Consider the following 13129-nt stretch of genomic DNA (forward strand, 5'->3'; position numbering starts at 1 on the left):
TAAGGAATCTCTCATTTGTCTTCATGGTTAGAAGGGAGAACGTTAGACATCTTCCCTGCCCAGATAACTGTAATCGTTTCTGGCCGTCAATAATGGAACTTCTTCCTTAGTATTCAGCAACGCTATCAACTTGGTCGGTGAGGTAGTTGTAACCAGAATGAAACTGCACTAGGTGGTTAGACGTGATTAGTTGTAGACTAACGATATTTGCATTCCTAGATGCATGGGGGTTAGTATGCCTCTGTTATCAGCAAAAATCACAGATCTGAAAAGGAAAATTTTTAAATTTTATCATTACTACTGAAATGGATGTTATCTTCGTTGATGGTGAACTTCACGTGGACAGAAATAACGAAGTATTTCTTTTGTTACAAATGTCCCTCTTAGGGACTAGCTCCAACATTACGAATAATCGAAAAAGAAAAGAATCAGTTAACCTTCCATTAGCCTGTGGTCCAAAATGGATGACAGGCTAATGGTTATCCTGTCCCCGCATTCATAAAGTGATACACAGACGTGCACAAAGTAATCCTTCCAGCTGTTCGCATGATTTGCTTCGAACATTGATCCTGAAAACACCGGCCTACGCTGGTCCATATTGATAGTACTCCAGTCGTTCCGCAAGGTATGACCGATCAGGCAGTGACCCTCACCATTACGCCACTCATCATTGTGACACGATTTTGCTATTTATACCATGCACTGCTAACAAAATATCTTGGCAACTGAAAAAATGTATTTGCTGATCGACATCGTAAAAGTGTTGCATATAATATCTAAGAAAATGTCGAACGCCTCTCTTATTTACTTCTTCTGTCTAGGTCTTCCTAACATCAGGTTAACGTTAGGAAATACTGGTTGATAATCCAAGATATACAGAGAGTTTTGAAAAATAACTCATTCAAATTCCTGCAAGATGTAGTATTGGTCAAAACAAGAGGAAAACTTCCTACAATGATATGTCCAGAAACCCATATCTGTTGAGACATGGGTCAGTCTGCCCCCTCATTCTCTTCTGTCTGTTGCGCAGAATTAGACGCTGTAGGCAGTAAGGTTTGGAGCCGCCACGCATCCTGACACCTGCTTCGCAGTAAATCATTCACTCCTTCAAATACATTTGGTTCCATGCAGACTGCGTCACGTATCTTGATCGCATGTCTTGTAAGGCCATTACTCTGTCAATGGGTTGCGTACACATCGATGCCTTTAAATGTCGCCATAGCCAGGAACCCAACAGGTCCAGGTCCAGCGAACGGGAAGGCCGAGCTTCCAGACCTTCCTGACCAGCTCATCGTCCACGAAACGGTGATGTGCGAAAACACGATCCGTAAAAAATGAGGTGATGACTTGTCGCGCACAAATCACAGTCGTTGTCTTTCTGTAAGAGCAACGTTCTCTAATAACGCTGGTTATTCATCAAGCAGAAATCGGTGATACACAGCACATGTTAATCTGTTTGGTAAAGTGTATGGTCTAATAAGTCTTTCATCGACACTTTCTGTCCATACATTGATACTGAAGCAGTCCTGATGCCTCACCTAATCCACTGGATTTATGGCAAGGGGAACATTTAAAGGTGCTGGTGTATGTCCAACTCATCGACAATATGCTGACGTTACAGGAGCGTGCGACGCAATGTGAGTGGAACCAAGGGTATCTCAAAGACTTGGTAACTCACTGCAAAGAAGGGCTGCGAGACGTATGAGAACCACATGCAGCCTGCAGTGTCAGATTCTACGTCATAGACAGATGGGAAGGAGAGAACAGAGTGGTGCATATCTCATGACCTAATGGTTTCCGGACTTACAATTGCAGGAACTTTTTTCCAGTTTTGACGAATACTACCTCGTGTAGAAATGTATAACATTTTTTAAACATGTAGGACATTTAATTGTAATTTAGATCACGTGATTTTTGCTACTATTGTTTTGAAATTGTATATCAGTATATTCTAATAAATAACTAGGTCTATAATCAACGACGTAATTGGTATATACGGCGTTCATCAAGTAAACTAATATAGAGAAGGAAAAAGTACAAATACCTGAGCGAGTCCCTGGCAGAGCCTGTTAAAAAACAGTACATAGTAGCCAGCCCACGCTGACTGCGGTGTCAGAACCGCCAGCAGAGACGAGACAAAAATGCCGACCAGCAGGACGACCTTACCACCGAAACGGTCAGCGAGCACACCTCCTGGGATGTGACCAATCGTGTATCCGTAGTAGAAGCCTGCGAGGATCTCTCCTTGCATCTGCTTGTCCCAGATGAATTCCCCATCCTGCAATTGGGATATGATATCTGAAATGCGCATTTCGTAATATCAATGAGAACTCTACTGGCGTTTGACACGATGTGAACCTACATAAAATATGTTTATTTTGCGTCGCAGCCAGAAACAACAAGGCCGGTAACTGCGGCGAACCAAGTAGCGCGTGCTTACCAAGAGCGACGCAAAGTCGACCGCCGAAAACACGTTAGAGAGCCAACGTTATGACTACATGCAACGTCAGCTCACATTAGTACTGATGTGCACAGCCGCAATCGTCTTAAGCAACAACACACACAATCATAAATCAAAATTTAAAATCCAAATCCAGAAAGTGATGTTATAGTCGTATTTGGGTATCATCCTAATTACTAGAGATGAAAAGCTTGTAAGTCTATTTAGTTATCATCTGAGGTATGTCTTATAAGTCTGAGTATGGGACTGTAATTACCATATTTGTGTCAACAGCAAACACTAACTTTTCAACCATTCTTCAAAGACCTAGGAAGAATTTTTTGTCGATTAAAAATGGGCTCAGATGTGAGCATATTAGGACCCACCAGTTATGTTCCCCCTCTCTGATATTAGTTTCATGCCTGTGAAACAGCCTGTAGTGAGACCATCTGCTTTCAGTTTTGAAGATCAGACTCCATTCATGAAGAGAGACATCTATAAATGCACTGATTTTTTATTTTGTCAAGCAGAATTTGTGGTCCTACATCCATGAAAAGTGATATCTATAAATGCATTAATTTTTTTTGACAAGCAACATTTGTGGTCTACACAATTACAGTTTTGGACAAGATCACTAAATATAAAAAAAGGGTTCTGCATCCTGTTTGACTCTTCTAGGACTTCATTCCTGATATCTTGTGTTGTCTGTGGTGAACCCTTCACGAAAGGCAGACTGAGAGGCAGTTAACAAGTTCTGCTCAGTTAAGTGGGTCAGTATTCTGTCACAGCCTATCCCAATTATATAGTGCGATAGGTATATGCAATACAAAGGTGATTTGCTTATCTTCAGTTTACTGAATGAATATTTAAGTCTATTGGTATGTATGCACTGAGTTTTTGATTCCTTGAAGGTAATCCTAGGCACCGACAAAAACATGGAAACATTAACGTATGTTGCACTGTAGATAGATATTTACATGGTTGTCAATATGTATAGTATTACATTGTATTGATTCTTGTTTTATAGCACTCGCTATGGGATAACGTAGGCCCAAGATATATCGTGTTTGTTACATCACACCTTTGACAGTGGTGTGATAACATTCTCAGCGGTGATTCATGGGAGAGTTGTGCGGTGGCTTCACAACAGATGAATGACACAGTTTCGGCCTTTCCGAAAACATCGATAATGATGATGAAATTACGTTATTAGTGTCTCACCAGACAATGAAAGTAATAGACATGTTCAAAAACACGATAATGGAACTTTTCAAAATGATTAAATACATAAAATTCAACAAAGAATGTAGGCAGTTAGTGCTGATACCTTCTTTTTTTCTGCTTTCCTTGCGCCTTTGACCCGCATTGGCGCTAGGTCTGCATGGTTATTAAAGGGTTTGGCATGGTTAGTTCAAGGCGTGGCCGCTCGTCCTATCTGTCGTTACCCCGTTGCAACCCAGGACGGAATATTTGTACCTCACGTGCCTGTGTGGAGTGCTATTCATGTGAAAGTGGGTGAAAATTTTCTAAATGTTTGTGAATCATGTAACTAAGATGGGATTAAGGCACCAACACAGTATTCACCTAGTGGGGGGGGGGGGGGGGGGTGAGAAACTGTGTAAAAACCACATCCAGGCTGGCCGGCACACAGACCCTCGTGGTTAAATCGGCAGGCGGATTCTGCCTGCGGCCAGTTCGCCACCTCTTCACATAAGCGGCACTTTAACACACGTGGCTATTCAGGTGAGGTCGGCAGTTACTTGTGATTCCAAACTACATCAACGTCAAACTAGGATACTGAAGTAACTGTACAAGGATGTGGAACGAAAAACGGAAACAGTGTGGTTACATACAGAAATAAAGCCGTTATATAAGAGGAAATACGTTTTAAACAGCTAACTTTTCTTTTACATAATTTTACAAATTGCCCACAGGAAGAACCTTAACACATCAAACCTTGAGTGGGAGAAAATTCATGGCATAGTTTGTAAGGAGCACCGCAACATCTGTACAAAACTAAACAGCAATGAAAAATCTGCCACAGGTCACAAACCAAACAAACTCCTAGACAAGGAACTAGTGACATATGAACGTAACTACACATGCATAACTCTAAAGAATAAGCTATATGACTCAAAAGAATAAGCAGTATAAAAAGGAAACTGTCAGAAAACTGGGAAATAAACAGAGGCAAATAAAAGTCACACAGGTTTCATTAAAAAATGAATGCATTGAAGAGAACTCTTCAAATTTTCACAGAAAACAACATTGCACAACTGAACAAAGACCCAAGAAACAATTCCACAACAAAATGAATGGACAGTTAAAGAGGACACATTTCTTACTGCCAGAATATGAAAAGAAATACGTACATCACCTGTGCCGCACGGAGTGGCCCCGCAGTTTTAGGCACCATGTCACGGATTGCGCGGCCCCTCCCGCCAGAGGTTCGAGTCCTCCCTCGGGCATGGATGTGTGTGTGTGTGTGTGTGTGTGTGTGTGTGTGCGCGCGTGTGTGTGTGTGCGTGTGTTGTTCTTAGTATAAGTTAGTTTAGTTTAGTTTAAGTAGTGTGTAAGTCTAGGGACCGATGACCTCAGAAGTTCCCTTAGCAATTCACACACACATTTGGACATTTGAATATCACCTGTATGAACTGCAAACCCCCATATTAAGATCCCAACTTACAGCGAACAAGGAAGATGTTCAGTGACACCTTTAGTTAACATTGTCAACAGCCTTGCATACAAACTATCTCACAAAGTCAGTCAGTTTCTAAAAGAGTATTTCCTATAGGGGACAAATTGTACTGTGAGAAAGAGTGCCATACTAGTCACCGACATAAGTGATATAAACATTACAGATGATGTCCGTTTTTTATCACTAGACATCAGAACCCTATATTCCAAAATAACTATTAAAGAAGCCATTGCAGTAATAAAGAAGCAATTGCAGTAATAAAGAACGATTTAGTCAAGGACAAAAAGTCTCCATAAGCTGAAGTTATTCAATTTATAGAATTACTAGAGCTAATACTCAACTTCAGTTACTTTGCATTCAGTGGTAATATTTATCAACAACCACATGGGCTAGGGCCTCTGTACTACGAAAGATTATAAAAGTGATACCTTAATATTAATCAAATGCGTCTCCAATAACACCAATAACATCATAAATTTGTTGAATACTGTACACAAAAAAATTTAAGTGTCGAACACAAAAAATAATAACATTAATTATCTAGATTTTCGCATAGGCGATCACAATAGGCCCAATTTCAAGATACACAGAAAAAACACAGATTTCAGTATCACGATTCCTGCCACATCCTGTCATCCACATATACACAAAAAACTGCATACAAAACAACGGTACGTAGATCAAACAAAATTACATTGAATGAGGACGACAGTTTGTTTCGTATTCTGTGGATGATTTGCCAAATTAATAATAATATAGAATGAGTCGTTTTACATTCACGTTACATTTTCAAATGTAACTATGGCTACATACTTGCAATCTACGATCTTTTGACATCATTAAGCAAATTTCAATGGCTAATGACTTTACCAGACGAATGATAAATGAAATGCAGAAGCAAACAGAAAAAATTAAATAAAAATCGTTGAAAGGAATCAGTAATACAATCAGATGTATGGCGTGCATACATATGTAGCGATAATTTTTTAAAACATAGCTAACCTACTTAGGTCACAAAGTAAAAGTAGCTTTCTTCACGAAAACCATATTACAACAAAAGTATTGTACACCTTGAACAATAAAAGAGGTAAGTTTTTTGACACAGGAACATACAAAATCACATGTAGAAGTTGTTCAACCTGCTACATAAGGCAAACTGGTAAGAATTGTCGCATTATATGTAATGAACACATCAACTGCTACATACATAACCGGTTCACCAAACCCTCAATAGCAACAGATACAAAAAACCTGTAGGCACATTCAAAAACATAGAAGAAGGGCTTAAAATCCTACACCACTCCCAGAAATCGTATATAATGGATTTAATTGACGAGCCGCGATTTTTGCACGCGACAAAATGCAGGGGGGGGGGGGGGGGGGGGGGGGGGAAGGCGGATACAATCCTCAGTGACAAAGTAGATAGTGAACAGTCAATATTTTCAAATGTTTCTCTTGTGTATAATAACAGCAGTAAATTCAATAAATATTTTCATTTCTTTATAGACTCTAAACATTTACAACAAAATACAATATAAAGCACGTAATACAATAAATTTATGGTTATGTAAATAATGTAACCCACATTCACTGTAACACCGCTAATGTATCCGAACTCTCTGTGATTTTTTTTTCTTTTGTCATCAGTCTACTGACTGGTTTGATGCGGCCCGCCACGAATTCCTTTCCTGTGCTAACCTCTTCATCTCGGAGTAGCACTTGCAACCTACGTCCTCAATTATTTGCTTGACGTATTCCAATCTCTGTCTTCCTCTACAGTTTTTGCCCTCTACAGCTCCCTCTAGTACAATGGAAGTCATTCCCTCATGTCTTAGCAGATGTCCTATAAACCTGTCCCCTCTCCTTATCAGTGTTTTCCACATATTCCTTTCCTCTCCGATTCTGCGTAGAACCTCCTCATTCCTTACCTTATCAGTCCACCTAATTTTCAACATTCGTCTATAGCACCACATCTCAAATGTTTCGATTCTCTTCTGTTCCGGTTTTCCCACAGTCCATGTTTCACTACCATAAAATGCAGTATTCCAGACGTATATCCTCAGAAATTTCTTCCTCAAATTAAGGCCGGTATTTTTGCCATAGCGAGTCTGCTTTTGATGTCCTCCTTGCTCCGTCCGTCATTGGTTATTTTACTGCCTAGGTAGCAGAATTCCTTAACTTCATTGACTTCGTGACCATCAATCCTGATGTTAAGTTTCTCGGTGTTCTCATTTCTACTACTTCTCATTACCTTCGTCTTTCTGCGACTTACTCTCAAACCATACTGTGTACTCATTAGACTGTTCATTCCGTTCAGCAGATCATTTAATTCTTCTTCACTTTCACTCAGGATAGCAATGTCATCAGCGAATCGTATCATTGATATCCTTTCACCTTGTATTTTAATTCCACTCCTGAACCTTTCTTTCATTTCCGTCATTGCTTCCTCGATGTACAGATTGAAGAGTAGGGGCGAAAGGCTACAGCCTTGTCTTACACCCTTCTTAATACGACCACTTCGTTCTTGATCGTCCACTCTTATTATTCCCTCTTGGTTGTTGTACATATGTATACGACCCGTCTCTCCCTATAGCTTACCCCTACTTTTTTCAGAATCTCGAACAGCTTGCACCATTTTATATTGTCGAACGCTTTTTCCAGGTCGACAAATCCTATGAAAGTGTCTTGATTTTTCTTTAGCCTTGCTTCCATTATTAGCCGTAACGTTAGAATTGCCTCTCTCGTCCCTTTACTTTTCCTAAAGCCAAACTGATCGTCACTTAGCGCATTCTCAATTTTCTTTTCCATTCTTCTGTATATTACTGTTGTAAGCAGCTTCGATGCATGAGCTGTTAAGCTGATTGTGCCATAATTCTCGCACTTGTCAGCTCTTGCCGTCTTTGGAATTGTGTGGATGATGCTTTTCCGAAAGTCAGATGGTATATCTCCAGATTGATATATTCTACACACCAATGTGAATAGTCGTTTTGTTGCCACTTCCCCCAATGATTTTAGAAATTCTGATGGAATGTTATCTATCCCTTCTGCCTTATTTGATCGTAAGTTCTCCAAAGCTCTTTTAAATTCTGATTCTAATACTGCATCCCCTATCTCTTCTAAATCGACTCCTGTTTCTTCTTCTATCACATCAGACAAATCTTCACCCTCATAGAGGTTTTCAATGTATTCTTTCCACCTATCTGCTCTCTCTTCTGCATTTAACAGTGGAATTCCCGTTGCACTCTTAATGTTACCACCGTCGCTTTTAATGTCACCAAAGGTTGTTTTGACTTTCCTGTATGCTGAGTCTGTCCTTCCGACAATCATATCTTTTTCTTCACATTTTTCCTGCAGCCATATCGTCTTAGCTTCCCTGCACTTCCTATTTATTTAATTCCTCAGCGACTTGTATTTCTGTATTCCTGATTTTCCCGGAACATGTTTGTACTTCCTCCTTTCATCAATCAACTGAAGTATTTCTTCTGGTACCCATGGTTTCTTCGCAGCTACCTTCTTTGTACCTATGTTTTCCTTCCCAACTTCTGTGATGGCCCTTTTTAGAGATGCCCATTCCTCTTCAACAGTACTGCGTACTGCGCTATTCCTTATTGCTGTATCTATAGCGTTAGAGAACTTCAAACGTATCTCGTCATTCCTTAGTACTTCCGTATCCCACTTCTTTGCGTATTGATTCTTCCTGACTAATGTCTTGAACTTCAGCCTACTCTTCATCACTACTATATTGTGATCTGAGTCTTTATCTGCTCCTGGGTACGCCTTACAATCCAGTATCTGATTTCGGAATCTCTGTCTGACCATGATGTAATTTAATTGAAATCTTCCCGTATCTCCCGGCCTTTTCCAAGTATACCTCCTCCTCTTGTGATTCTTGAACAGAGTATTCGCTATTACTAGCTGAAACTTGTTACAGAACTCAATTAGTCTTTCTCCTCTTTCATTCCTTGTCCCAAGCCCATATTCTCCTGTAACCTTTTCTTCTACTCCCTCCCCTACAACTGCATTCCAGTCGCCCATGACTATTAGATTTTCGTCTCGCTTTACATACTGCATTACCCTTTCAATATCCTCATTCACTTTATCTGTTCATCTTCAGCTTGCGACGTCGGTATGTATACCTGAACTATCGTTGTCGGTGTTGGTCTGCTGTCGATTCTGATTAGAACAACCCGGTCACTGAACTGTTCACAGTAACACACCCTCTGCCCTACCTTCCTATTCATAATTAATCCTACACCTGTTATACCATTTTCTGCTGCTGTTGATATTACCCGATACTCATCTGACCAGAAATCCTTGTCTTCCTTCCACTTCACTTCACTGACCCATACTATATCTAGATTGAGCCTTTTCATTTCCCTTTTCATATTTTCTAGTTTCCCTACCACGTTGAAGCTTCTGACATTCCACGCCCCGACTCGTAGAACGTTATTCTTTCGTTGATTATTCAATCTTTTTCTCATGGTAACCTCCCCCTTGGCAGTCCCCTCCCGGAGATCCGAATGGGGGACTATTCCGGAATCTTGTGCCAATGGAGAGATCATGATGACACTTCTTCAATTACAGGCCACATGTCCTGTGGATACACGTTACGTGTCTTTAATGCAGTAGTTTCCATCGCCTTCTGCATCCTCATGTCGTTGATCATTGCTGATTCTTCCGCATTTAGGGGCAATTTCCCAACCCTAGGACAAGAGAGTGCCCTGAACCTCTACCCACTCCTCCGCCCTCTTTGACAAGGCCATTGGCAGAATGAGGCTGACTTCTTATGCCGGAAGTCTTCGGCTGCCAATGCTGATTATTTATCAAAATTTAGGCAGTGGCGGGGATCGAACCCGGGACCGGAGACGTTTTGTTTATGAATCAAAGACGCTACCCATGGACCACGGACGTAAACCATTTCGTCGTAATGTCTCTGTAACATATTTTGATTTCAGAAAGAAACAATGTAAGTAATAGTTTACACACTTGTGGCATTCTGCGTAACAGAGGAGGCACAGTAACTGCAATTAAACAGACAACTACACTATTCCCAACATTAGCACGTAAAAGAACATCCCAAGATTTTGTGATGTCAGTACAACTCAAACAGACGATTACAGTGCAACAGAGGCAGAAAAACACGCTTGCAGATATCACACAAATGACTTAGGTCAACAAATGCACTCGACAATCTGAATAAATTCTCGAAATGCATAGTACTGAGCATGAACAAGTATGTAACTGGTGCAGTGTTTTATTATTTAGATACTTAACATGGTTACAGAATTTCCAAAAACATCGATTATAATGAATGAAATTAAGCTATTATGTCTGAATATGATTGTTTCTTAGTGGATGGAATATTTTCTGTCACTGTGAAGATGTAATCAGTGTATTTGGCGCCCAGTGATCTGATTTCTATCAGACCAACATTCTGAGGCCCCAGTTTCATTTGGGTTGCTATCTTTGTTTGTTGTTTGTTTAATAATGTTCCAAACTGTTTTGGCCTAATTGGTGAAATGTTTTATTTTTTTTATCATAGGGCACGAGTTTTGCTTTTCGAATGACAGGCTGGAGGATTCTGCAGTTCCTGTGTTAATGGAGTTTCAAATCCTGGCTGCGGGTTGTCCTCTGAATTAGACAGAGCGCTCGCTTCTTACCCTTCATATTTTAATCCCAGAAGTTACTCGTCTCTGGTCCTTGCCTTCTTACAGTTTTGTCCTTACTTGTTCGGAGTGGAACAGAATTCTGAGTGTTATAGGAAAATGTTAAGATATATTTTAATTTTCAATGCACATTTTCTACTTCAGAAATGTCTCCCCAGTATTCTCCCTGTAATTTCTCTACCAAATCATAGTTTATGATTATGTGATACAGTTCTTTTCTTCTATGATTTGACATTTGAAAATAAAGTAACTGAATAGTATTTTTATGACTAAATCACTAAATGACGTTGGGTCTAAAACCAAGCTGTCGATCAACACTTCACAGCGTCATACCATTGTAAGGTTGAGCCAGATAGTAGGGGATTCTATCGTTATTTCGAAAGGTTAATTTCATTCTCTTGTTATGGTCAAGCATTAGCCAGCAGCTTCGGCTGCCTGCAGTTTTCTCATCCCGCGGTCTGACAACAGCAAGTCAGCACCGAGGTGGGCAATCTCAATCACGCGCCTCCCTCGTGTGCTGATCATGTAACGCCACCTAGGCTATGCTGATCAGGTCACGCTTCGGAACTTTCCATGCCGCCCCCGCGGGTGTCTCCGCTTCTGACCAATCAGGGCGGAGGAAGCAGTGTGGCTGTACTGCATGTACCCTGCCTCCCGTCGGCGAGACACTCTCTCTCCGGGCGCCTTGTAGCTGTGAACACCACCTGCCTCTCCCGGTGCTGAGGTGCTGTGGACTTCGTTTCTGTTGCTACCACGCCATACAAACTTGTCCGAATGGCAGCCACCACTTTTCAATAACTTCACCCAAGTTTGATGTGAACTATACATCGCCTAGCACTACACTCTGGCTCACCCTCACCTCCCTATGCCTGACTCATGTTGCCCATTTGAATGCATTTTCTGCCAATAAATGGCCTCGTCACAAAAATTGTCCAAATGATTTATTTCCGCCCACCGCCTTAGCTGCTCCAGCGATCCTGAACACAATCATCGTAGGGAATTTTACAGTGAATAATTATTCATATATGATTCAGAAACCTGGAGTATAGCTAAACGTAGAGAGGGAAACTACACTTCTGGAAATGGAAAAAAGAACACATTGACACCGGTGTGTCAGACCCACCATACTTGCTCCGGACACTGCGAGAGGGCTGTACAAGCAATGATCACACGCACGGCACAGCGGACACACCAGGAACCGCGGTGTTGGCCGTCGAATGGCGCTAGCTGCGCAGCATTTGTGCACCGCCGCCGTCAGTGTCAGCCAGTTTGCCGTGGCATACGGAGCTCCATCGCAGTCTTTAACACTGGTAGCATGCCGCGACAGCGTGGACGTGAACCGTATGTGCAGTTGACGGACGTTGAGCGAGGGCGTATAGTGGGCATGCGGGAGGCCGGGTGGACGTACCGCCGAATTGCTCAACACGTGGGGCGTGAGGTCTCCACAGTACATCGATGTTGTCGCCAGTGGTCGGCGGAAGGTGCACGTGCCCGTCGACCTGGGACCGGACCGCAGCGACGCACGGATGCACGCCAAGACCGTAGGATCCTACGCAGTGCCGTAGGGGACTGCACCGCCACTTCCCAGCAAATTAAGGACACTGTTGCTCCTGGGGTATCGGCGAGGACCATTCGCAACCGTCTCCATGAAGCTGGGCTACGGTCCCGCACACCGTTAGGCCGTCTTCCGCTCACGCCCCAACATCGTGCAGCCCGCCTCCAGTGGTGTCGCGACAGGCGTGAATGGAGGGACGAATGGAGACGTGTCGTCTTCAGCGATGAGAGTCGCTTCTGCCTTGGTGCCAATGATGGTCGTATGCCTGTTTGGCGCCGTGCAGGTGAGCGCCACAATCAGGACTGCATACGACCGAGGCACACAGGGCCAACACCCGGCATCATGGTGTGGGGAGCGATCTCCTACACTGGCCGTACACCACTGGTGATCGTCGAGGGGACACTGAATAGTGCACGGTACATCCAAACCGTCATCGAACCCATCGTTCTACCATTCCTAGACCGGCAAGGGAACTTGCTGTTCCAACAGGACAATGCACGTCCGCATGTATCCCGTGCCATCCAACGTGCTCTAGAAGGTGTAAGTCAACTACCCTGGCCAGCAAGATCTCCGGATCTGTCTCCCATTGAGCATGTTTGGGACTGGATGAAGCGTCGTCTCACGCGGTCTGCACGTCCAGCACGAACGCTGGTCCAACTGAGGCGCCAGGTGGAAATGGAATGGCAAGCCGTTCCACAGGACTACATCCAGCATCTCTACGATCGTCTCCATGGGAGAATAGCAGCCTGCATTGCTGCGAAAGGTGGATA

General features: G+C 42.4%; 1 protein-coding gene across 1 annotated transcript in view; it reads right to left on the bottom strand.

Annotated features, from left to right (window-relative positions):
- The window catches only part of LOC124790001 (sialin-like), a 104261-nt gene that overhangs the window by 56065 nt on the left and 35067 nt on the right, over positions 1 to 13129 (bottom strand). Inside the window, exon 3 of the mRNA XM_047257542.1 lies at positions 2045 to 2278. Within this exon, the coding sequence (XP_047113498.1) occupies positions 2045 to 2278 (234 nt within the window). The remainder of the gene's footprint in view (positions 1 to 2044; positions 2279 to 13129) is intronic.

This window comes from Schistocerca piceifrons, chromosome 3 (genome assembly GCF_021461385.2).
Source record: "Schistocerca piceifrons isolate TAMUIC-IGC-003096 chromosome 3, iqSchPice1.1, whole genome shotgun sequence".
NCBI lineage: Eukaryota > Metazoa > Arthropoda > Insecta > Orthoptera > Acrididae > Schistocerca > Schistocerca piceifrons.